This window comes from Electrophorus electricus, chromosome 14, assembly GCF_041902795.1.
Source record: "Electrophorus electricus isolate QZ-2024a chromosome 14, ASM4190279v1, whole genome shotgun sequence".
NCBI lineage: Eukaryota > Metazoa > Chordata > Actinopteri > Gymnotiformes > Gymnotidae > Electrophorus > Electrophorus electricus.
The window spans coordinates 15312501-15335430 of record NC_137510.1 but is presented as its reverse complement, the minus strand read 5'-3'; the positions used below and the strand labels follow the sequence as shown (position 1 = coordinate 15335430).

Sequence of the window (22930 nt, the reverse complement as noted above, 5' to 3'; positions counted from 1 at the left end):
ACAGTATTTTTGAAACGCATAGTGTTAATCAAGAAAATGCAGCGTTCGAGTTAACGTTGTCTAGCCTGGAGAATCCGTTGAAGTACTCAGTTAATCTAAACGTTTAAAAGGGAATTCGCTGTTTGTGGAAGTTAATGATCTGTTCCCATCTCCTCTCACTACATATATGGCTTAAGTCTAGGTTTCTCTAAATGTTCCTCCAGCATAGTACTGTATAACCTAGCTGTCAACATGCAAAAGAGGCAAGTGACGTGAAAAAAAAGAGCCTCCGATGTGAGAAAAACAATAAAATCTAAAAATAAAATAAAAACGACCGAGATTATTTACGACGACAGCAAAACCAAAACTCAACTATTCATGACATTTGGGTAATTCTGAAAATTAAACTTTTCGTGGAGCACTTGAATATGTAGCATAAACTCAAGGTTGTTTAGGTCTTCCCTGTGACGTCATTGCGCAAGGACGTCCATAATGGGCTTGCAGCTGTTCTCTGACAAACAATAACAAGAACAGTGATCGCCTTCCCCAGCGAAATAAACTGCGTCTACTGTAGCGAGCCTTCTAACTGTAATTTTGACGCCTCATCAACACAAATTGAGACCGCAGGCGTCTTGTCACTGACGTTCCTAGTGAGGTAACTCTGGCCTCCGCTTCCTCCTCCTCCGACTCGGAAACCGGCGGAGCTTCGCCGCCACCGCGGAAGAAACACCGAGCATCGGTGGCGGAGGGAGCAGGAGAGACCGGGGCTTCTACTGATCTTGTGGGCCTCTCTGCGGTGGTGTTAGGATTTACTTCTTTCCCAAGCCCTCGCGCAGTTTCTACTATTTGCCGTAACCCTCACAGAGTCACCAACATCAGCATTTATAACATGCAGGCCAACGGGGCAGGACAGGGACAAAATTCAGAGCTGTCCTGCCTAAATAGCGCACAAAACGGAGAGTCGTCCACTGCCGGAGGAGCACATTCAAACGGGCTGTTATCCTCTACAAACAATGGGACTACTGTCACTACCAACAACGGCGTCCCATCATCGGGAAATTCTGTTGTTTCAACCGGCACGACCTTGGGCTCTGAGACGGGTTCAAGCATGAAAAAGAAAAAACGTCTATCTCAGTCAGATGAAGATGTCATCCGTTTAATAGGACAGCATTTACACGGTCTAGGGCTCAAGTAAGTAGGTCTTTAGAGTAACGCGGAAAAAAATTAATCATGTAAAATGTCATGTCAGCACAGAACAATCCACCACCTTACTAGTGGCGATTTTCAGCTGTTGACATTAGTCATAGGTATGATGCAAACCCCTCTAATATGAACTGACAACAGGAGGATGATAAACACAGGGAAGAGGACGCAGGGGGCTCCATTTTGCAGAATGCAGAAAGGACTGTCAGCAGTAGTATTTTATGTCCAAACGAGTCGGTAGAAAATACCAGTTTTTCAGATACATGTAACATTAGAAATTACCTCCAAGATGTATTATTTCTGTTCACTCAGTTGTGTTTAGAAATGTTATAAACAGGTTCTTCAGGTACACATTTAAAATGGACAAAATTGCTTTGGTGCTGCCTATTTAGCAGTAATCATTAAATTAATTTCATTGTGTGTTTACTGGCTTAACCTACATTACAACAGACTGAAGATTTTAGCATGGATCTTAGAAACATACTGCATGTGGCTTAATAATAGCTTTAGAATCAGTAAACAATGTCCATATCCCTGCCATTTTTTAGTCAGACAGTGGACTTACTGATGCAGGAATCAGGCTGTAGACTTGAACATCCTTCTGCCACCAAGTTCCGCAACCATGTAATGGAGGGGGAATGGGACAAGGTACTGAGAACACATTCATCCGACACCTTTTCTTGGCAGTGCCTTGTAACTAAGTCCAGTTTATTGTATTATACTTACCTGGACTATATTAAATGGAAAAATGGGGAAAATTGTCTATATTTAAATGTTTGATGGGATCTATTGTTTGTTTGTTATGTTGCTAGCTACAACTGAAGTCACTCAAAGGTGACTATAGAAATGCTGTGTAAACTTTTTTGAATTTAGGTATTTGGTGTGCAGATGCATATTAAGTCAGTTTCTTAAATAATTTTCACAGTTAGTGGTTCTTTTTCAAGTCATTGCCATCCAGCACTGGGTGTAATGTCCTTGTGAATTAATTGTATGAACTTATTTGTCTCTGCTTTGCTGATAGGCTGAAAGTGATCTCAATGAGTTGAGAACATTGATGCATTCACCAAATGCTATTGTGGTAAGAGAATAATATCCTCACAAGTGCTTTTCTGTGTATTGAAGCTTTGTCTCAATCAGACGCTGACTTGACACATGTCTTTTTCTGCCTATTTTTAGCGGATGAAGTTCTTACTCTTGCAGCAAAAGTATTTGGAGTATTTGGAGGACGGGAAGGTTTTGGAAGCGTTGCATGTTCTAAGAGCAGAGCTGACTCCTCTGAAGTACAATACCGAGCGCATTCATGTCCTGAGCGGGTATAGTACTGCTGCTATCTATTACTCACTTGAAAGCCCTTTCATCTCTTTGTGGGAAGTGGAAAGGATAATGCTTATTTGCTCTGTTTCATGCCAATTTGCTTATTCATTAATATGAATAATATGAATTAATATTCATTAATAGTATTACTGTTGTGTATAAGTATTTAAAAAACAATTACTACTAATGCAACTCTTACTATTACTAATCATAATAATAATAATGATAACAATAATAATAATAATAATAATAATACCAATAATAATAATATATTCATGAACATTTTGGCAGTAAAATCAATAAATAACATAAAATCCTAAAAAATGAAAAATATTTAAATGCTAGTACTGTGTTCCCATGGCCAGATCTTTTTTTTTTTTTTTTTTTTTTTTGGTGCAGTGGATAAAACCGAAGAATCTAGAAAACTTTGATCCCTTAGTGGAAGTTTCCTTTACATTAATTCTGTGATAATGTAGAGTGATGAACTCTCAGGATGGAGTGGACATGCTGTAGATGCCGTAGACCTTTTGGTGATGAGTGTTTGTCGGGTGTGTAGGTATCTGATGTGCAGTCATTCTGATGATCTTCGAGCCAAGGCTGAATGGGAAGGAAAGGGGCTGTCCTCTCGCTCCAAACTGCTTGACAAACTCCAGAGTAAGTACAGTACACATACTCACGCAAACACTTTCCTCACATATCCCTCTGTACTTGGTTCCCATGTTGTTGTTTTTTTTTGTTTTTTGTTTTTTTTTTAGTTCTCACATGATGTGTGAGAATTAAAAAAATAAATAAATAAAGTATGCATGTATTATCCTGTATGTATTACAGTTAAAGCCTTACACAGCATTACACAATTCTCCAACCTTATTCTCATTCATTTTACTTCTTCTCTCTTTCTTTATTTTACCTTCTTATCTGTCTATCAGTATCATGTAATTCCCCTTTGCCTCTCACATTCAGGGTTAGGATTGGTATCATTTTAATTCTGCCAACTCAGGAAATGAAATCAGGGAATAAACTAATAGAGATGTAGTGGTGAACTTGGTGAACTAAATTCAGTAAGTCTCCTGAAGTGGCTGAATTGAAATGGAATTTACCCTAACCCTGTATATGGTCTTTAATCAGCTTCATCTCCCTGCTGTCTCTGTTTTGGCAACCTGCCCCTCCCACTCCATCTTTTTCCATCTCTCTCTCGTTTCTGTAGCGTACCTGCCCCCTTCGGTGATGCTGCCCCCTCGCAGGCTGCAGACACTGTTGCGTCAGGCAGTGGAGCTGCAGAGAGATCGCTGCTTGTACCACAACACCAAACTGGACAGCAGCCTGGAATCTGTGTCTCTGCTGGTGGACCATGTTTGTAGCAGGTTAATGTGCTCTGGTTTTACCTATGTGCTCTGGTTTTGTGCTCTGGTTTTACCTAATCGGGTCCTGCCGATTCATCTTATTAATTTCATCAAGCCGTAGAGGCTCTACAGATGGCCTCTCTAAAATGCATTCTCGTTATTGTCTCTAGGAAACAATTCCCATGCTACACACAGCAAATCTTGACAGAGCATTGCAATGAGGTCTGGTTCTGTAAATTCTCCAATGATGGCACCAAACTGGCCTCAGGATCCAAAGACACTACAGTCATTATTTGGCAGGTCGACCCAGTAAGTACTTCTTTTTTTTTTTTTTTCTTTTTTTCTTGAAAACAAAAATGAACTACAGGCCATGCATTAAACAAGAACTTGGATAATAATATTATTTTAGTAAACAAGAATAAACTGATTATAAGGTCTTTATCAGAAGGGAGGGAAATGAGGGTAGCTTGACTCTGGGTTTGACAAATATTGCTATGGTTTGACAGGAGACACACCAGCTGAAGCAACTGAAGACTCTGGAAGGCCATGCCTATGGGGTGTCTTACCTGGCCTGGAGCCCAGATGATGCATACCTGATAGCCTGTGGCCCGGACGATTGCTCAGAGCTCTGGCTTTGGAACGTTCAGGTGCAGCCTCACCTCACAGAGATACTACTGATGTTAGGTTTCAGCTTTGCTTTGTCTGCACTGAACCCATATTTTTGTCTTTTAGACAGGGGAATTGAGGACAAAAATGAGTCAGTCCCATGAAGACAGCCTGACAAGTGTAGCTTGGAACCCAGATGGCAAACGCTTTGTCACTGGGGGCCAGAGAGGCCAGTTTTACCAGTGTGTAGGTATCTTCAGTATCTTGGTGTTTAACAAACCATGCTAATTATCAACTGAAAACTGTTAATTCAACCGATTACCTTGCATCCTTTAAATAATGATGTCCAAATGATAAGGATCTAGATGGAAACCTTTTGGACTCTTGGGAAGGAGTTCGCGTTCAGTGCCTGTGGTGCTTGAGTGACAGCAAGACAGTGTTGGCCTCAGACACGCACCAGCGTATCCGTGGATACAACTTTGAAGATCTGACTGACAGAAACATGTAAGTGCGTGAGGTTGCCTGTAGACCTAGTCTAACTGGAATGGCTGTACCTGTATACCCTGTCTAACTAGAAGTGGTATTGTGTTCTTTACCATTGTCTTTTGGTTGTGTCCCATAGTGTCCAGGAAGATCACCCTATAATGTCTTTTACTGTGTCAAAGAATGGCAGATTAGCTCTATTAAACGTTGCAACTCAGGTACTTGTTTTCTTTCATAATGTTTCATTTCATTGCATGTCTGTCTTTTATATTAAGGTAAAATAGTAATGTTGCATACCTTCCCTCTTGTTTCGTGTAGGGAGTTCATCTGTGGGATCTACAGGACCGGGTACTGGTAAGAAAGTACCAAGGAGTGACGCAGGGCTTCTACACCATCCACTCCTGCTTTGGAGGCCATAACGAGGACTTCATTGCCAGTGGGAGTGAAGGTAAGAACACGTAGCTTATCATGACTCTCCTACTTTCTTGACTTATGCTAGGTTTATTTCTTCAGATAGATATCAAGACTTTCACTTATTTAAATACAGATTGAACCATCTAAAAAGGTCAGCATTTTACAGGAGCTTGAAGTGCATGAAGCATCATTCCTATTTTTCCTCTTGATCCACCTTCAATAGAGAGAGTATTTGTATCATGCCCTTTATCTGTAGACCATAAAGTGTACATCTGGCACAAGCGCAGTGAGCTGCCCATTGCTGAGCTGACAGGCCACACGCGCACTGTGAACTGTGTGAGCTGGAACCCTATGTTGCCAGGCCTCATGGCCAGCGCCTCAGACGACGGCACTGTCAGGGTCTGGGGTCCCGCTCCCTTCAGTGATTCCCAGGATGCAGAGGGGCTAAGCGGTAAGAGCTTTGTTTGCAACTTACAGCAACAAACTGTATAAAGATCTGGACATTGTGAGAGTAAAGTAGTTTTAGTTTTTCAGCGCAGTTCCTGAGCATCCTGTTATGCAGCTGTTGAAAGGCAGAGAACATACAGGATTAAATGAATTGGCTTTCCCCTTTCCCCCCTCTGTAGAATGCTGTAGCATGGACAGTTGATATTGACTCTGAAGCTGAAGGCAAATCAGTGATACACACTTTAAACACTGCAAGAAATTAAGGATGAATGAAGTAAAAACAACACACACACACACAATGTTTTTCTGGAGGTCCCCCCCATAGCAGTGAAGAGGCTGAGCTAACACAGAAATGCTGGACAACTTGAATGAAACTTACCCATCTGCTGGCCTTTACCCTGCGACCTCAGACCTGCGTGGCATCCCTGTTTTGGTCGCCAAGGAGGCTTACTGACCTCAATCTGATGTCTGTCTCCTGCCCTCCACACTGCAGCCTCACAAACCACACCAAATCAAAGCATTATTTATTACTTCTATTATTTATTGTTGTGAATCAGTCCAGGCCTCTGGCTTGAGTTGTAGTGATGGTGTGTTCTGTTCCTCACAATATTAACTCTTTTTAAAAAAAAAAAATGATTATTTTAATTAGTTCAGTTGGTATGATCTCCAAGGCCCCTCTCTCCATGTGATTAGTGTACAGGGGCAGCAGGGGTTTGGAGATATTGGAGGGGTCATAGAAGTTGGCCATCACACCCTTTTCTGCATGACCTTTGTGCTTTTCAGCTATCTGTGTGAATGTATGCCTGAAAAAATGTGTTTTCACCAGCAGAATGTAACAGTGTCATTTTTCTTCCTCGTTTAGAACTATGGAAGCAATTGACTGAATTTAGCGTCAGTTTTTAAAAGTGGGATTGGACTTGTTTTAGTTTATGAGGAAAATCCTAAAATGATCCCAAGTTCCTTTTTTTCCTCCATCAGATTGTGGTACTTTGTTTTCTAAAGTCGCCATCATGTGTGTATGACTGGAAAGCATGCAAGAAGAGAAACAGCGGAACAGGGAGGGCATGAGTTATGTTTGACTTCACAGCATCATTTGCTATCAGTGAGGCTAAAACGGAGTGTAATGCTCCAGAATTGAGCGTACTTGAATCTTTTAAGCTGTTAGAAAGATCCAACAATGAAACTTAAGATTTCAGATCAGGCCGTTTTGACTTATCAGCATGCTTCTTGCCCTCTGTTGTCCTCTTTGCTGGTACCTCGTAAGATCTTTGACCTTTGATATTTGAAGGTTTTGAGCACATGTAAATATTTACCATATTTAGTGCAAGAAATGCAATGAATGCTTTCCCTTTGTAAATGGATAATGTTGGTTATATCTGGATTGTGTTATTGTAGTAAGCACAAAGGTACGCATCTCCAGTGAATAAATAGGCTGTTGACGTGCAAGATGATCAGTTATCATATAGAGTAGTTTTGGTGGCTTTCTCAGTGCTGATGGACAAAGAAGAGTAGAGTTTAAAGGTAATGTAAACAAGCTAGGTCACATCAGGCTTTCCAGTCTTTGTGTGTGTGTGTGTGTGTGTGTGTGTGTGTGTGTGTGTGTGTGTGTGTGTGTGTATGTATGTGTTTATATATATTTTATATATATATATATATATATATATATATATATATATATATATATATATATATATATATATATATATATATATTTAAAAAAATCACAAAATGTTTCCCCATATGCTAATTTTCTTATGTCAGTATGCTGTCATGTTTTTTGATATTTTCATAGTCTTTGCTTTTTTAAATGCTTTATCTTAAGACAATTATTCATCACAAAGGTCAGATTTTGAGAATTTTTTGGGATTGATTCATTATGTTTGTCTACAATTGTATTGATCCTTTGTTTTACTCATTATTTTTCCCTGAATTATTATATATAAAGTATTTCTTGGGAAGTGGCCTGTTAATTAACTTTTGTTTTCTATGTGACATTTTTACACTTTCATCTTGTTTGTACACACAGGAGTGATGTGCAAAATTAAAGCATTCAGAGTGTTGTCTGGCCATCAAGCCTAACAAGCTTTGACTATTATGATTTGCTTTGTAATATGTGCTATGTATGTGTGTGTATTTTATGGCATGTATTATAAGACTGGTCAAGAATATCATTTAGGCTGAGCGTCCCTTTTCCCCCCAAAATGGTATCTTTTTCCCACCTGCATCAGGTAAGCTCCTCTGTACAGGTTATCCCTACCCTCACCAGCCAAACCTGTTCTGTCTCTGAGGAGTGACACACAGAGACACATCTTGGCACCATTAAAACACTGACATCTCACCAGTGTTACATTCAATGTTCTGCTTATGCAAATTACCTTTTTTTTTTGGTGACTTCGTATTTCATTTAAAGGCTTGGATTTGCTTTCCTGTGCTGTGAAAGCATGGCTTTGAGCCAGCTCACTAACCACAGAGGCCCAGGGTGGAATTACCAGGCAAACACTCAGTTTGTTTTGCATCAGGTTCTGAAGGATCTGTTTTGCATTTAACTGTGTTAATATTCTAAGTGATTGTACTGTTATGTAACGTGTAGGAGAAGTCTTACGTAAGCATATTTTCAATAAAATGTTCAGGGTTTTAAAATAGCATGATGAGTCAGTATGTTTTACTCTGCTATAGCATTCTACTGGGACATCAGCAAAGGCACAATCTGAAATGCTGTCAACACAATACATATACTTGGTGAGCTTTTAAAAAGAAATTGCATTGTGTTCTCTCATTGAGAATTTTTTGACTTTATTGATACATCTGTAAAATTCCTCTGGATTCTTTCTTGTCTAATACACTTCAAGATGTTTGCTACCCCATAAATGAATGTCTGATCATAAGATTTCCCAACACATTTGGAAGACAGAAGAAAATGACCTTATAAATAATGTATAAAATTACTGCCCTTCAACCTCTCCCAATGCTACCAGCTATATTTGCCAATACCTAGTTTTTGAGGGTTTTGATTACTACTAACTCCACTGTAAAAATTTAGAATGTTTGAACTCGTCTTTTTAAGGGGTGGCTGAAAGGTCTAAGTAATGCTATAAGTTCTGTCACTGATCTTTATCCTATAACATACTTCTGACACTTGAAACAATGAAACAAATCTAATTTGATCAAATACCAGTTACACAGTGCTGGGCTTACATAAGTACATTAGTCTTTACTTATAGACTTTACATTAATGTCTACATTAGACTTTTCCAGTCAGACTATAGATGAATACACATTTCACACTGGTGACCCCAACATTTAATAGCAGATGTGTAGCCAGTTGGGCAAAGGGGGGAAAATGCCTACATTGAGGGTCCCCCCCCCCCCCCCAGATTTTTTATTTTTATATACATTTCAAATGAATTTCTGTCTAAGAAGGGGAGCACAGTAAATACTGTAAAGTACCTTTGCATATGGTATATTTATTTATTTTAACCACAAAATATACATCTCCCACAAGATGTTAAATTAAATGTGATTGTCATGGTGGAAATTTTTGAGCCAAGAGGATGCAATGTCACCCTTTGGAAACATGCATTTTTTTATGGAGAGTTTGGGGTTACTGTGAATAACCCTATATGCCACATAAAGATGTTAGCATTAAAACTAACAGCTAACTCAAAGAGTAAAATAACTTCACCCTACAAAATGGTAAGGTACCATCATTTGCACTTGAAACAAAAACATTTGCATCTTACTTTCCTTCATTGTCTGAAGGAAGGGCTCCCTATATTTAACTGTCTGACTAGAATGAGTTTAAGTCTGTGTAAACAAGTGGGACTATACTTGCCAATATGTGTGGATTCTTGAACTCTTTGTAAACCTGGGTTACAACAGGTGGACGCAGTGGGTATTCAGCCATATGCCAGCAGTGTTATGTGGCCGTGGGTAGAGGCTAACTTCATTGTAGAAACAGGCTGCCACAATCCCAGTTACACCTCATCACAAGACCGGCAAGTTCAAAACTACAGGGCTTACATCCATGATTTTAATGGCTTCTTGGCTATTTGATTACCTCACCCTTATCCAGCATTGCAGAAAAACAACCTGAACCAGACGTCCTACAGAGGATGCTTATCTCCACTCTTTCGGGCATATAGGTAAGATGGAAAAATAGGCAAGTATTGGAAAGATTTTGAGTCTCCCCTCAGTGATCATGGTTCATCAATTAACAGTTAAGTCTAGTTCAGATGTAGTGATACTGTGCAAATTTTCAGTTGCTTAGACATCTATGATGGCCACAATTTCAAACCAACTCTTGATAATTTAGATATAAATCCCATTATATAGATCCCTCGTTACAGGTTAATAAGAACGAGATGCAAAGCATGCGGAACTATTACCTGAAGACCAATACTAGAGCTAAGCAGTGGTGCTTGTCTTGGACAAACCAGAGTAGACTGCCATGAAGGACCGACCAAAAGCCAATTAGTCTTGTAAACCAACAGTTCCTCAGTTTATTATTACCCCTGAGCATAGTGTTTTTCATTCAAACTGCACTTTTTAAGATGCCCCTTTTATACAATACTACAATTAAACAATGGTTCTCAAGCCAATAAATATTGGCTTGACAAAATTTCTGACAATCGTTAAAATGAAAACCAGAAGGCACAGAGGTAATCATTGTAGCCTACATTCTCAACCAAACTGAAAACTTTGTAATAGTCCTAGAGAAAACGAGTTATAGACAACACTGACTTTGAACCATAAACACAAAAGGACATATAATGCAAATTAAGCGACCTCAAATGTAGGACAAGCCTGTAACATGTATTGTAGTTCCCTATTCAGAGTTACTCTTACATGTCTATTAATAAAACATTGTATAAAAAGAGTATTCTAGCAACTAATGGTGTAAAAAATAAAAATAAAAAAATAAAAAAATTCTAAAGACAGATGGACATGGGTCTTGGAGATGACAGCATATTTAAGACAAGCCTGTCAAGAGATGACATGCTCACAAGCAATAAGCCAATCCGTCACTCTGATGAGTGTGATTGTCATGTTGTTTCAGTCCTGAGATGCAGTGCATGGTGTGAGCATTGCTGTGGCTTTAGAGCCACTTAGACCAAACACAAACAAAGCAATTACATAGAGCTGTACTTCTCTGCAAATATGCAAGCAACAGACACAGTAACACCTGTCTATCAAATTGATCCAGGGCAACTTTCAGGTTGTATGTCTTGTGTTTTTTCAGAATAGAGAAAGGTTATGTTGGGGAATGAAATGTCTGGTCGAGGGTGTTTTCTTGATGAAGCTCAGGCTGTAACTGCTGAGTGTATTCTGTCACAGCACAGAGCAGACAGTTTATGATTCTTACATCTGCAGCGCATCAATCATTGATCAATGCCAGGATCATGCTGAAAATGAAACCAGAGAGTGTGAGAGTAAGTATGGTTGAAACCAGGCAAGGGGCTAGATGGACAAAGACGTTAAACAGGGAGTCAACTTTTGTAGAAATCCTAAAGACAGACAAAACAGGTTCCGGTTTCTGTCTAAGTACTGTTTAACTTTTAAGTCCTACTGCTATTTATTTAATCTATAATATCAGTTACATTGACAAGCTGTTTTATTACTCAATCAGCTCTATTTACAAAGTTAGGTATTCTACAATATTAATTGTATACAGTGGTGATTAACAGTGTATTATGGATTAATAAGTAGAGTAAAAGAAGATATTCTTCAAACATTCATCAGTTAGTTTATTAGAAACACTTGTACTTACACTCACCACCCACATTTTCAGGTACACCTATCTTATAGGCACATTTTATACTGTGCATAATTACACTGCAGCCCATCTGTTTCCATGCACAACTCATCAGCAGCCCTCTACTGGACATCAATGGTCAGTTATTGAACAGATGTTATCTGGGTGGCAGACTGACCACTATAAATACAGCATTAATACTGACATGATAGTGGCATGGTTGAGCCAGTATATGTTTAATCAGGCACAACAGTGTTTGTGGGATTTTTACATGTATAAATATAATTACAGGCTTGATAGTGGCCTGCTCATCAAAAACAAACAGCCAAAAGTTGTCCTGAAGTCACAGACTGACCACTAATGCTAAAGATGAGCACTGAAGAAAAAGTGTTTCTTACAAAGTGGCTGGTGAATGAATAATATCATTAGCTTCTTAAAGCCACTGTCTAAATGAGACTTCAATTCATCATGTCAGACATTCTGTGGTTTCTTGTTTTACCTGTACAAGTAGATGAAGAAGCAAAGTAGGTGAAAACCCAGTTTGATCATGGCCTCCTTCATATGGGACTTCAATTGGCCCCTATTGTGGATCTCCGTTGGGTCAAATACACCCATGTTACCCATTGGAACCTTTACATATCTTGTGAAAAAGACAGAACAGTTTAGTAATATAGTATCTTATTAAACAATATTCTGTTTATGATCTTTTTAAAAGGCATGCCATACTCATACCACATATGGCTGACAAGTGCTCACCGGTAAACATTCCATGAAGCCACAGGTACATTGAGGAGGAAAATGAACCAGTGCATGGAGACTAGCATCAATACTGTGGCCAAAGCCTGGCCAACTAGTTCGGGTATGACCCACTACACACATAGAAAATTTATTAGTCCCATTGTTAGACTTTATAGACAATCAAATTATAACAGCACCTTTACCGAGGCAGACTGATATAAAAGCCTTAATATAAAGCAAAAATAGAAGCAACCTTCATATTTTGAATAAAGAGCTTCTCCAGTACAAATACCTACTATTTCTCAAACACAATTTCTGGGAGACCATGCCCAGCATATTTTGTGTCAACAGACAAGACCAGGATCATAAACACTTGTTAATTATATGAGATGTTAAAATTATGTGATGGAAAAACACAAAATGTGCCCCAATGCCTGTAATAGAGCACTACTGATTACGCCAAACAGCGACAAGGGTTTGACAAAGGAAAATGTACTGCTTTTTAATAAACACAGTGAAAACAACCAGAGAAGCGCCTTGGCATCCTTGTGGAAATTTGACTAGTATTAGGTGCATGTTTTTATGTAAAAAATCTGCCCAATGAAGCACTATGACGAACACATACTTTGTTTAACTTTGAACAGCAAGCCCGGGCATTAATATAATCACATTCAAGATCAGACAGAGTGATTATCTGCATAGAAGGTTAAGGTTATTTACTAGCTATAATTATTTGCAACAACAATCAAACAAAAAGGCTAAAGCAACAATACAGGCAACTAGCTAGCTAGATTAGCTAATATATAACACCAATTAAACAACCGTGTTCAGTGATTTTAAATCAACCTAATTAGTTAGCATCCTATCCGTTAAAAAGCCGTCTTTGGTAAAGCCCCTAAATTAGCTAGGCAGCTACGTGTTCAGCTAAATTTTTTATTTATATTTTGCTAGCTGCACGTCCCACTTAACAAGACTAAAGTTAAAATAACTGTGATTGCCTGACGTCCTCGTCGGTATTTCCGTGATTGCGCGAGCTAGTTAGCTAGACTACGTTAGTCAGCTACTGGCCAGCGCTAGTTAGCTACCCAGCTAAACGCCGTAGACTAGAATGCCAACACAAAATCAGAATGGAAACAGAAAAGTATCGTTTGAGTCTAAATTTGGGTGATATGCAAGGGAAGGATACAAAATATACGGACAAAAAAATTAGCGCACAACAGTCGATAAGCGACAGAATAAACACAGCAGCTTCCATCTTCGAGTTCCTTTCTCCGTCTGGAGGACTGTTTCCGGGGTAAAAGACCGCGCCCACGTGGTTATTCGCGTGTTTTACGCAAAACATCACCTATGCAACTGTCACGTTTAAGTGCCAGATTGAAATTCATTGAAAAAAATGTTCTAATTACTACTAAGATTTTTTAGCTCGGCAAGGTGATACATTTGAGCAAGGGTGGGGGCAGTGCAAGGGAGGTCCAGTCGGCTAGATGCATGTAGTTGGTCGACTGGACCCACTAATATATCTCCTCAGTACTCCTTCTGTAAACAAAACAATGAAACAATATAGCTAAAATTTATTTTACAGTTGCCACAAGTCTCAAATAAATTGGATGGATGTATGTGTTTTACTTTTGATATCTTTAAAACAGTGATAAAGAGTTCTGACAGCAGGATTTTAGTTTTACAATGTCAATACTGACCTTGATAATGCTGTATTATTTGTCTTCTAGGAAAATTTCATATTCATAAAGCCAAAGCATTGAATTCTAAGCCTAACTTCAGATTTCATTTTTGCTTTGACATATAAAATCCCGTTTAACTTCTTTAAATCTGTCCAAGCCTTTGAACAGTAAATCTGCAAAAACATACACATTACTTAATACTATTGTTGATAGTATACCTCCTGATAGATACACACACACACACACACACACACACACACACACACACACACACACACACACACACACACACACACACACACACACACACACACTGTGTGTGTGTGTGTGTGAGAGAGAGAGAGAGAGAGAGAGAGAGAGACATAAAGAACTCACGTTGAGGAATCATAGACAGTACATCATAATGTATTGTCTATGATTCCCCAAAGTGAGTTCTTTATGTCTGTAAAGGTAACAACAACAACAGCAATAATAATAATAATCATCATCATCATAAAAGCGTTGGATCAACTTTTGTTTGGGGAAGGGCCAAAATATATAGACCCCAAACCCCCCCCCCCCCAAAAAAAAACAAAACAAAACCCAACAACAACAAAAAAGAAAAGTCAGGGCTTATTTTAGTGTTATTTTGTCAAAGAAAGACAATATTTGGTGTGTTCAAGAATTTACACTTGTGTATAAAGTATTTAAGCAATATCACAACATTATTATGCATAAAATAATGGTTAAACGTCTCTTGGTTATTCCAAATTTAATGCTGACATAATTACATTTTTTTTTATTTAGAAGGTCATTATAGTGGAATCATAGGTAAAAATAATTATTCCGAGGGGTAAACATCATTAATTTTTTTCTTTTTTGTTAAATGAACTTCCCTAGCCTAAGGAGGTAGAGGAAATGGTAGGTATTGACTACGCAGTTTCTTGACATCAACTGTATTAAATATTTTAAGAGATATCCTCTTCTTTGGACCAACTTAACCAAACGCAGATTTTGGTCCTTGAGGCGTCAGGCCGGAACAGTATGATAGGAGGACCAGCTCGTTCCTTTCACCGGCGAGAACACGCTTCTTCTACGTTATTTTGTGGCGTCTCATCATGAAATCAGTCAATTCCCCAAGGAAATAGGCTGATTACTTTACTGATGCCATCAAATAAAAAACGAATGCCGGGGGATTCCTGCTTTTGCTACAGCCGGTGTTAAAACCTATAGTAAAATGTTGAATTAAGATCTAGAGTGTTAAATGAACACCATGGGCGTTGACTTAAGCCAACTGGATACAAACCTTGTAACCAATGGGGATTTTAAGAATTAACTACCTTTTATATAGGGTATATTGTTTACAGGCCGAAAACTACAATAACTGCCGAATGCTTTATGATTTACAGTTATACTGTAGCAATTGTAACTATTTGCATAAAACAAACAAACAAAATGAGAGGAGTGAAAAAATAAAAACAAACAAAAGAAGCGCTGGTGAGTGGGCGGGAGCTGTTGTTGCTGTCATAGGATGCTTCGCTGTCATGAAGAATTCCTGCGCTGACTGAATAGGATACTGGATACTTCTAGCGTGAACCTCCCTCCCTCACTGCTGTAGCTATGGCGGCTCCTTTAGAGCAGCTAGATAAGTGGAAAGATTTTAACGAATTCACGGATATTGCGGAACGGGAAAAGCAACTACATCGGCTTAACTTGAACGTCGAGGAAGTATCGGAGCTCCTGAAGGGCTTCCCAGACCACGATAAAGGCCTGTGTGGGGAGACGTTCAGTTTCAAATCTATGGAGGACCTGGTAAACGATTTCGACGAAAAATTAATCGGGTGCTTTGGAAATTTCAACAATAAATCCACCGAAGTAAAAGCTCCTGTAAAACCAATATCCGAGGATACCGTTTTAAAAAATGACGAGTAAGTAAAGTTCATACTAAAATATAGAGATGGGTTGACGCGTCGACTAGTACATGATATTGGAAGATAAGGAGATATGCTACCAATTGGCGAACTGCTTTGAAGCTGCAGTAATGGACTGATAGGTCATTTAATAAATATAATTAATAAATAGTAAATGAAGCATGCCAAAGTTAGGTTTTATATTATTGCACTTAAAAAGTGTCATTTGTATTATTTTCTTTAACATTGTCTATTACTTAATACAAACGTGAAATATTGTACTTTTTGTCTGACGTTTAGAGTACCAAACGGGCAAAATTACAGCATCTGAGATAGCCCAGCTCCCTTTGTAAGTGGTATCACGTGACTTCGTGGTAGCCTATCTGCCGGGTAATGGCTTAAAGACAGTTCAATTTTCCATAGGTTATAGAGTGCGACTTTACTTTAATCTAACGGGATTGTAAAAATGAATTGTCTTGATTTAATGAGATTAGAGTAAATTTATAACTCTAAAGTGATTTTCTTCAACCATTCTTCACGAGTATAACGAACTCCTTGGTGGTAGACCCAATACTGGTCTACTGGTTATAAGAAACCATTTCCCCCATGTTCACAATAAAGCAAGCCATGCTGTCCAGTTTTAGGTAAAGTAAAAATGTAAATACCAAAAACATGCCAGTTCTACTTTTTTTTTTTTTTTTTTTTTTTTTTTTACAGTTTTTATGTGCATGTGAAATTATACTTGTGCGATTCTTCTTTACACACTCCCGTTGGAGGAGAACCTCTTTTTGATTTTGCCTAACAATGCGCACCTCCCCTCTGTCATAGGATCTGGAATGCCCTGACGGATAACTATGGCAATGTCATGCCAGTTGACTGGAGTCATTCTCGCTCTCGGTCCCTTCACCTCCCGACCCTTAACATTGAGGACAGGCCAGTGAGTGGAAGATCCACATCCTTCTCTCCTCTGACTCAGCACTCCTGGGGAAATGGCTCATGAGAGGATGGTAGTTCTTGACTGGACTAACACGTTTTCCTTATTTTATTGCTTCAGAAGGTGGATAATATGAATTTGGATGTATCTGATGATGAGGATTTGAGGGAACAAATGGACATGCACTCCATCATTGTGTCCTGCATTAGTGAGGAGCCCCTCTTCACTGCAGAGCAGGTGCCACTGTAGAGCTTCACTGTAGTACAACCAAAAGCTTCATTTCTTAACTGAGTCATAGTGGCCCTTTAATTTAGGGTTCACATTTGAGGATATGCATTATCAAGGCAAACTATGTTCTGGTAGTTTGATGGACACTGTTTTTGCATAGCATAGATTGCATAGCATATTCTACGTTTATGGTACCAACCATTCATTCATTGCTTTAAAGGTAATTGAGGAGATTGAGGAAATGATGCAGAACTCTCCAGATTCGGAAGCAGAACAGAGCGCCACTCAGTCAGACCTGTTCCAGAGAGCAAGCAGTAACTGCCACAGCTATGAGGAGAGTAAGTGCCCATATACAGGTCTGTCTATATGAGCATGTGTTTGTGCTGTGTCTAACCAAAGGTATGTATGTAGGAGTGAGGAACCTTAGTGTTGCAGAGCTAAATGAGTTACTGGAGGAGGTGGAGACAGCCATTTGTCGCTACTCTGAGGAGCTGGTCCAGCACCTGGCGCTGAGAGATGAGTTGGACTTTGAAAAGGAGGTGAAGAACAGTTTCATCTCTGTGCTAATAGACGTGCAGAACCGTCAGAAGGAACACAGAGAATTCCTGAAAAAGAAGAGGAAACTAAAAAACGGAGCTGGAGGCCAGCATGGCAGAGCAGAGAGATTACCGAAAAGTGTGAGTAACATCAATATTCATTTACTTCATAAAAGGGTAGACTGAAAGTATCTGAATAACTTGACGTTACTGCCACACAGTAGTTTGCTTCTTTTCCTACTTCACCTCTGAGTGTAGTTCTTCAGTTCTTGTTCTTCAGCCCTTCAGTCCTGCTCCTCTAGTGTTCTTTGCTCTTCTCTACCCATTCTGGTCTTTCAGCGCTTCAGCATGGAGAGCATCTCTACTGCCATTCAAAACGGCTTGCGTCAAACCTTTGGGAATGGGGTCGGGGACAAACAGGTGGCTGTTCTCTTCCCTTCCTTTCATTTCTTTCTCAAGATCTCAGATTTCATCAACAGATATAAGGCAAACAGAGACTTAAAGTATGACTGTTTCTTTTTGCAAGGGTCTGTCCATTCCACCTTTAGCCATATTAATACTATGGCTATAACTGGTCTTGACCTTCCACTCTCCTCACAAGTGTCTTCAACATTCTCACAGTATCTCACTACAGTCATCCCTTATGAGAAGAAGGGTGGGCCACCATCAGTTGGGGATCTTCAGATTCTCACAAAAAGTGAGTATTGCCTGTTCAGTCCTATATGAGAGTTAGTAAAATTTTCATTCCTCATGATTTCTTTGTTCTTTCTAAAGTTCTTGAAGCCATGAGGGATGACAGTGACAATGTCCCCAGTCTTCTCACAGACTACATCCTTAAAGGTGGACATCTCAGTTTCTCTTTTATAACTGGAATAGCAGTGATAGTTTTATGCAACAATTATATAGTGTTTAATAGGTTCTACGTAATTGATGCATAATAATGAAAAGGAACTTTGTTCATCTGACTTAAGGCCCCTTGTTACCTAGCACAGGGATATTTACAATAATCTCAAACCATCTCTTTCGCTATACTTTCACCGTTTTCCTTCACCGTCACTCTGACCTGCTAACAGCCGTGCACAGCTCAGCACAACAGTTCTCAGGCCACTGTGCCTACATTCACCTACAGCATCTTTCCTGCTGTACCTTCACTTAGCTATGTCATTAGTGCAGTCTCTGTCTGGATGGGCTTTCAGGTGTTTTTGCATATTTGCACAATTTTAGAATCTTTTTCCAAGACCTTAAATCTTAACAGTTTCCTTGCCATCATTCTGTTCACTGCTACATATGCCTTCCTATTTAAGCATCCGTCAGAGTGAATTGACATTTCTGTGAAAATGGCCATTGATCTCAGTGATTTTGAGTTAGTCATTGTTAGGTCTATGAATCATACTAAATGATCATGACAGGTATGTAATCAAGGTTGTCACATCAAGCTAAGGTTGTTATCTGTGCTCTCTTTGACAGTGCTTTGCCCCACATGAATTGACAGAAAAAGGACGTTTCCATGAAATTATTTCCAGATGGACTTTCTCAGTGCGTTTCACTTCACATTTAATCACTCAAATTTTATTTTTCATCTCTTCCATCATAAGGACTATGATGGTTTTCATGCCACACACTGACATGCAGTATTATCTCAACTCTGATACTTTATGTCAGAAGTTTAATTCATCTGAAGAACAACAAAAAGGTGTGACTTTATAAAACGAAAGTGCTCTTATAACCACCTCTGGAAAATGCATGTTTCATTTTGGTCTTTATTTACGCACTATAAATGCAAAGACCATGTGATGCCATAGGCTGTTTAAATTTGTATTGCTTTAAAATTGACAATGTTCTTTTGTTTAGCTGTAGTTTTGCTCCAAGGGGTGTTGTAGCTTCAATCCTAAGGGTTGACTAGTTTTCCTGTATCCCGAGAACACACTCTGTGTTATATGGGTATTGCTGTTCTCAAGTTACATTCTTTAGAGAAAAAAATAAAATAAACTTGTCACAAAATAAATTATTGTTTATGAGACTTATTTAGACCTTAACATCAAAACATCAAACTGTTATGCCAAATAAGTAAATTAGGCTGAAGTGACAATGATGGGAAAACTGTACAACTAATACTGAATCATTCTTGAGTCTGTCAAATAAATTTCTGTTTAATCAGTTGTTTGTATCACAGCTTATTTATGTCACAAACACACCTGTATATGTCAGGTAACTATTTTTGTATTTGCAGCATATTATTTATTAATGTAGATCATTATAGTTGCCCTATGAAATTATTTTCCCTCAGTCATTCTATTTTTAAGGGAAAAAAGAAATGATGGAAAAAAAGAACGATCTGTACTTTACGAACACTTGCTTTTCTGATTAATTCCCCTTAGTAGTCATAATTTATGCATTTTAATTTGGTTTTCATTAAAATGCAGCATATCAGACAGGCCATTAGTAATTCTATGCTCAGCAATTTAGCTGTCTCCTCAATATTAGTACATGTAGATAATATGGTCAAAATATTACACATAGTGAATGTTTCACTCATGTCAGGCTCTTTTCCAAGTGCACTAAAAACCATAGTTTTAAACCCCTTCTCAAATGAAAAACAGATCCAAATGTGTTAATTACAGTCCCATTTCATATGTACCTTTTTGTCTTAAAACATCTATTTTGACCATTTTCATGTTTTCCATCCCAACCACAGCAGTGAGACCTCTTGTAACGGTTCTTAATGACATCTGTTTAAATACATATTGTGGAAAAACATCTGAACTTCTACAGTGCCTTTGACATCATCGATCATAAATTGCTCTTAGCCAGACTTGAGAATTAGGTTGGATTTTCAGGTTTTTAACAGGTTTGGGTCAAATCCAAATGGCAGGAAATAGAAAATATAAATAGACAAATATATGTCTGAGCTAATGCCTATGAACTCTGCTTCTGTTGGGCTGATTTTATTCAATTTATATGCTTCCCCTTGGCTAAATCTTCCAAGACCATAGAATATCCTACTACAGCTATACAGATGATACTCAGATTGATTGGGCTCTCAATATGTCAGTGTCTTGAACATAATACAAGCTGAATGTGCAAAGGCTTCCTGCAGCTGAATAAAGACAAAACTAAGATGAATTTATTTGTAAATGAAGATGAGAGCTGTAGACTTGCTGGCTGTTTTGAGTCTAGAGCTCTCAAATCAACAGAGCTAGGCAAGAACCTTGGTGTTGTAATGGGCTCTAATTTCAGTTAGCAGTCATGTCAAAGCAATTACTAAATCAGCATTCTATCATCTCAAAAACATTAATAAAATGAGAGATTTTTTTGTCAATCCGAGACCTTGATAGACTCATTCATGACCTTATTAGCAGGACTGATTATTGTAAGGTCCCCCTTAAAAAGTAAAATTCAATTGATTCAGAATGCAGTTGCCCGAGTTCTTACTAGAGCCAAAACAACAGAACATGCCTATACACTCCTATTCTTAAATCCTTACCTTGGTTCCGAGTATGTTATAGAATTTACTTTAAGGTACTATTACTCATTTATAAAACAGTGAATGCTTCAGGGCCAATTAATCTACCTGACATACTCAAACAACACAATGCTAGCAGGCCTCGCAGATTATTAGGAGTTCATTGATTAATTATGCCTATGGTAATCACTTAAGCACAGAGAAGCAGCATTTAGCTTCAATGCAGCTCTTAAAAGAAATAAACTGTCAAAGAATCTCAAGGCATATATAAATTGGAAATAAAGCTGGGTCTATTCAGTCCAGCTTTCAGTTAGGCCCAAAACATAGCTCTCGCTGACAGTTTTAAACTTCTATGTGGATTTTATGCATTTTATACCTTTTATGAATCATTTATTTAAATTCCACTTTTATTTCTTTATTTATAAATTTTATTATAAACATATAAAAAATGTCTTTTCTGTTTCTATTTAATACATCTATCTTAGTGTAAAGCACTTTGAATTACTTTGTATGAAATAAACAAACAAACAAAAAAAACATTCATGTTGCCATTCATGTTGAGGCCGTAGGATATATTATAACAAGTGTGCTATCAGTGAATGGGTTAGTTGAAGAGCATTGGCTACAGCAGAACACAGTTGCCTTTGTGTAATTATTTTTGATGTTAGATAAAGCCTGTTGTTTTTCCACAATGTTCTAGGTCGTCGTGCTTTGTTTCACTGTGGTGGTCTAAGATAATTTTTGCATTTTATGATATCTTCTTGTCTGCGTATATCCCATGGTATTTGGCATCCCTGTTTGTTCCGCCCTGGATATTTGGTTTCAGCTTCCTCTTAAGCAAAATAAATAAAAAACAAAACAAAACAAACAAACATACATAATCAATCAATCAGTCTCTCTCTCTCTCTCTCTCTCTCTCTCTCTCTCTCTCTCTCTCTTTCTCTCTCTCATACACAATACAAATATGGAGACAAGGACACAGCAATTCTTTGATTTTTTTGCTTGGAGACTCAGAGATATCACTTAAATCATTTTTAAAAAAATATTTGTACTTGTGCAGAAACCTCTCACTTTTTAAGGTGAGACAACAAAAACCAGTGAACACATACAAATGGCATTATTTATTGGACTTACAGGTGCTTTTGATTTCTGGTAAGATGGCTTAATTGAAAGCTCAGATTCTGTTACTATAGGCAGGCAAACTCCCCCTTTGTTCCGAACACTGAACAAAGACTAATAAAACATTGGCAGGAGAACCACTATGTCGTCATCCAGCACAATGACAGCCTGTCCTTGCTTCTGGTCTGTTTGCACCAGTCCATCATGCAGTCATGGCCTCGTTGGCAGGCAATGTCAATGACGCCAGCAAGCGTGCTCACTTTTAACTTACTCAGCAAAAAAAAAAAAGGGAAAAAAAAGACAGAAAATATATATATATACGTTTATACAACAGCAACTCTACATGATATCACACAAACCTACATTCAACCATGAAGTGATGCTGTACTAGGTCCTACAACACTCCAGAGAGAGTCAGAATCCAGCCGCATTCCACGCCCTGTATGTGGTACCAACCGTGGGTACACTGGTACCCCCTAGATGCACAGGGGCGGGGGAAGAGTTAGAGCCACACTGGGTATGGCCTCTTGAATGAGCAGTGCCTCCTTTCTTTTGTGCATATACAGTATACATTTTAAATTACACAGGTAGCAGCAGCACCCCCAAAGCCAGGGGTCAAAGGGGCTGTGGGGCATGAGGAGCAGGGGGAGGTCTGTGGGAGCACGTCACGCTGCTGCTCCTCCCTGGACGTGTGCAGGGTCTCCGCTCTGGGCCCTCCGGCGCCGCTGCTCAGTTTTGTTCCCATTCTCCGAGTCCTCCCGATCACTGTCATCTCTCTCGCGCTCACGCTCCTTCTTCCGCTCTCG

General features: G+C 38.8%; 4 protein-coding genes across 12 annotated transcripts in view; 2 read left to right on the top strand and 2 right to left on the bottom strand.

The window, feature by feature from the left end:
- The first annotated feature begins 457 nt into the window (after nt 1-457).
- On the top strand, nt 458-7418 carry wdr26a (WD repeat domain 26a). Of its 2 annotated transcripts, XM_027019280.3 has the most exons (14): nt 459-1170; nt 1731-1830; nt 2204-2260; nt 2359-2495; nt 3053-3150; nt 3701-3857; nt 4007-4145; nt 4343-4483; nt 4569-4688; nt 4801-4946; nt 5065-5143; nt 5244-5373; nt 5596-5790; nt 5966-7418. In XM_027019280.3, the coding sequence occupies exons 1-14, from the start codon at nt 869-871 to the stop codon at nt 5986-5988; spliced, it is 1824 nt and encodes a 607-aa protein (XP_026875081.1). In that variant the 5' UTR covers nt 459-868; the 3' UTR covers nt 5989-7418. The 2 variants fall into 2 exon arrangements, with proteins under 2 accessions (XP_026875080.1, XP_026875081.1); XM_027019279.3 differs by lacking the exon at nt 5966-7418 and having other exon boundaries at nt 458-1170; nt 5596-5952.
- Nucleotides 7419-8562: 1144 nt separating this feature from the next.
- cnih4 (cornichon family member 4) lies at nt 8563-13586 on the bottom strand. 2 transcript variants are annotated; one of them, XM_027019293.3, is made up of 5 exons: nt 13463-13586; nt 12902-12970; nt 12295-12407; nt 12038-12178; nt 8563-11188 (listed from the first exon to the last, which is right to left on the bottom strand). In XM_027019293.3, the coding sequence occupies exons 1-5, from the start codon at nt 13529-13531 to the stop codon at nt 11161-11163; spliced, it is 420 nt and encodes a 139-aa protein (XP_026875094.1). In that variant the 5' UTR covers nt 13532-13586; the 3' UTR covers nt 8563-11160. The 2 variants fall into 2 exon arrangements, with proteins under 2 accessions (XP_026875094.1, XP_026875095.1); XM_027019294.2 differs by lacking the exon at nt 12902-12970 and having other exon boundaries at nt 13476-13564.
- A 1427-nt stretch (nt 13587-15013) lies between these two features.
- Nucleotides 15014-19699, top strand: fez2a (fasciculation and elongation protein zeta 2a). Of its 7 annotated transcripts, XM_027019255.3 has the most exons (9): nt 15022-15862; nt 16673-16781; nt 16899-17015; nt 17227-17344; nt 17418-17683; nt 17882-17962; nt 18164-18239; nt 18317-18382; nt 19010-19175. In XM_027019255.3, exons 1-9 carry the CDS (start codon nt 15555-15557, stop codon nt 19024-19026), a joined length of 1158 nt encoding a protein of 385 aa, XP_026875056.2. In that variant the 5' UTR covers nt 15022-15554; the 3' UTR covers nt 19027-19175. The 7 variants fall into 7 exon arrangements, 6 of the variants coding, with proteins under 6 accessions (XP_026875055.2, XP_026875054.2, XP_026875056.2 ...); XM_027019254.3 differs by having other exon boundaries at nt 15014-15862; nt 17577-17683; nt 17882-18239; XM_027019253.3 differs by having other exon boundaries at nt 15020-15862; nt 17882-18239.
- Nucleotides 19700-19815: 116 nt separating this feature from the next.
- rspo3 (R-spondin 3) overlaps nt 19816-22930 on the bottom strand; it is a 15744-nt gene continuing 12629 nt past the window's right edge. Inside the window, exon 6 of the mRNA XM_027019287.3 lies at nt 19816-22930. This exon is cut by the window's right edge and continues 74 nt beyond it. Coding sequence (XP_026875088.2) covers nt 22790-22930 — 141 coding nt within the window. The 3' untranslated portion in view covers nt 19816-22789.

Bases quoted from the DNA above. Each gene is read 5' to 3' on its own strand.
- wdr26a (XM_027019279.3), top strand. From the start codon at position 869: ATGCAGGCCAACGGGGCAGGACAGGGACAAAATTCAGAGCTGTCCTGC. The intron at 2,496-3,052 runs GTATAGTACTGC...TCGGGTGTGTAG, and splicing joins CGCATTCATGTCCTGAGCGG to GTATCTGATGTGCAGTCATT. The intron at 4,689-4,800 runs GTAGGTATCTTC...CCAAATGATAAG, and splicing joins GAGGCCAGTTTTACCAGTGT to GATCTAGATGGAAACCTTTT.
- cnih4 (XM_027019293.3), bottom strand. From the start codon at position 13,531: ATGGAAGCTGCTGTGTTTATTCTGTCGCTTATCGACTGTTGTGCGCTA. The intron at 12,408-12,901 runs GTATGTGTTCGT...CTATGTGTGTAG, and splicing joins GCTGTTCAAAGTTAAACAAA to TGGGTCATACCCGAACTAGT. The intron at 12,179-12,294 runs GTGAGCACTTGT...CTTTTTCACAAG, and splicing joins GCTTCATGGAATGTTTACCG to ATATGTAAAGGTTCCAATGG.
- fez2a (XM_027019253.3), top strand. From the start codon at position 15,555: ATGGCGGCTCCTTTAGAGCAGCTAGATAAGTGGAAAGATTTTAACGAA. The intron at 16,782-16,898 runs GTGAGTGGAAGA...TTATTGCTTCAG, and splicing joins TTAACATTGAGGACAGGCCA to AAGGTGGATAATATGAATTT. The intron at 17,684-17,881 runs GTGAGTAACATC...CTGGTCTTTCAG, and splicing joins CAGAGAGATTACCGAAAAGT to CGCTTCAGCATGGAGAGCAT.